This window comes from Morone saxatilis, unplaced genomic scaffold, assembly GCF_004916995.1.
Source record: "Morone saxatilis isolate NCDOM2014 unplaced genomic scaffold, NCSU_SB_2.0 Contig12, whole genome shotgun sequence".
Taxonomy (NCBI): domain Eukaryota; kingdom Metazoa; phylum Chordata; class Actinopteri; family Moronidae; genus Morone; species Morone saxatilis.
In genome coordinates, this window is record NW_023339674.1 from 13,246,647 (window position 1) to 13,247,205 (window position 559).

At 42.8% G+C, this 559-nt stretch overlaps 1 protein-coding gene across 1 annotated transcript in view; it reads right to left on the minus strand.

The window, feature by feature from the left end:
• LOC118321536 overlaps positions 1–522 on the minus strand; it is a gene marked incomplete at its 5' end in the record, with an annotated part of 3,012 nt that extends 2,490 nt beyond the window's left edge. Inside the window, 2 exon segments of the mRNA XM_035652892.1 lie at positions 177–272; positions 378–522. Coding sequence (XP_035508785.1) covers positions 177–272; positions 378–522 — 241 coding nt within the window.
• Between the last annotated feature and the right edge of the window lie 37 nt (positions 523–559).

A 559-nucleotide genomic window follows, 5' to 3' on the forward strand; every position in this document is an offset into this window, starting at 1 on the left:
TTGATAATATTATCTTTACATTTAATAATACTAATGGTTCATTTCAGGGTGCTTTTAGTCCTCCTCAATGCCCCCTTTCTCACCCATAGAGACCCACATCCACATTCCCTTATTTGTTTTCATTGCTGTTGTTGTTTCTGTGCACTTATAGTAATAAGTAAAGGTAGTAGACGTACTCTCTGTCCCACAGCAGCAGCCATATTATGTTCAACACCATGCTGGACAGCCAGCAAAAATAGAAGGCGTAGGGCAGCAGACACTGAGCCCAGGATCTATTCACAGAGAGAGAAATATCAGTTTCATCTGCATGATGCTCTGACCAACAGATTAAATCTACATGAGTAATGTCTAGTGTGACTATTTCAATCTCTGCATACCCTCTGAATACATATGAAGTGATGTATATGACCATCAGGGTGAGCCAGGTATAGATAACACCCCAGATAGAGAAGGTCCAGCCAGCCGGAGTGATATCTGTCTCGTAGCGGGCCGACACATTACCTGTAGAGACATGGAACGGACCTGGAAAACAACAACAAAGACATCCAGTCAGTCCTGA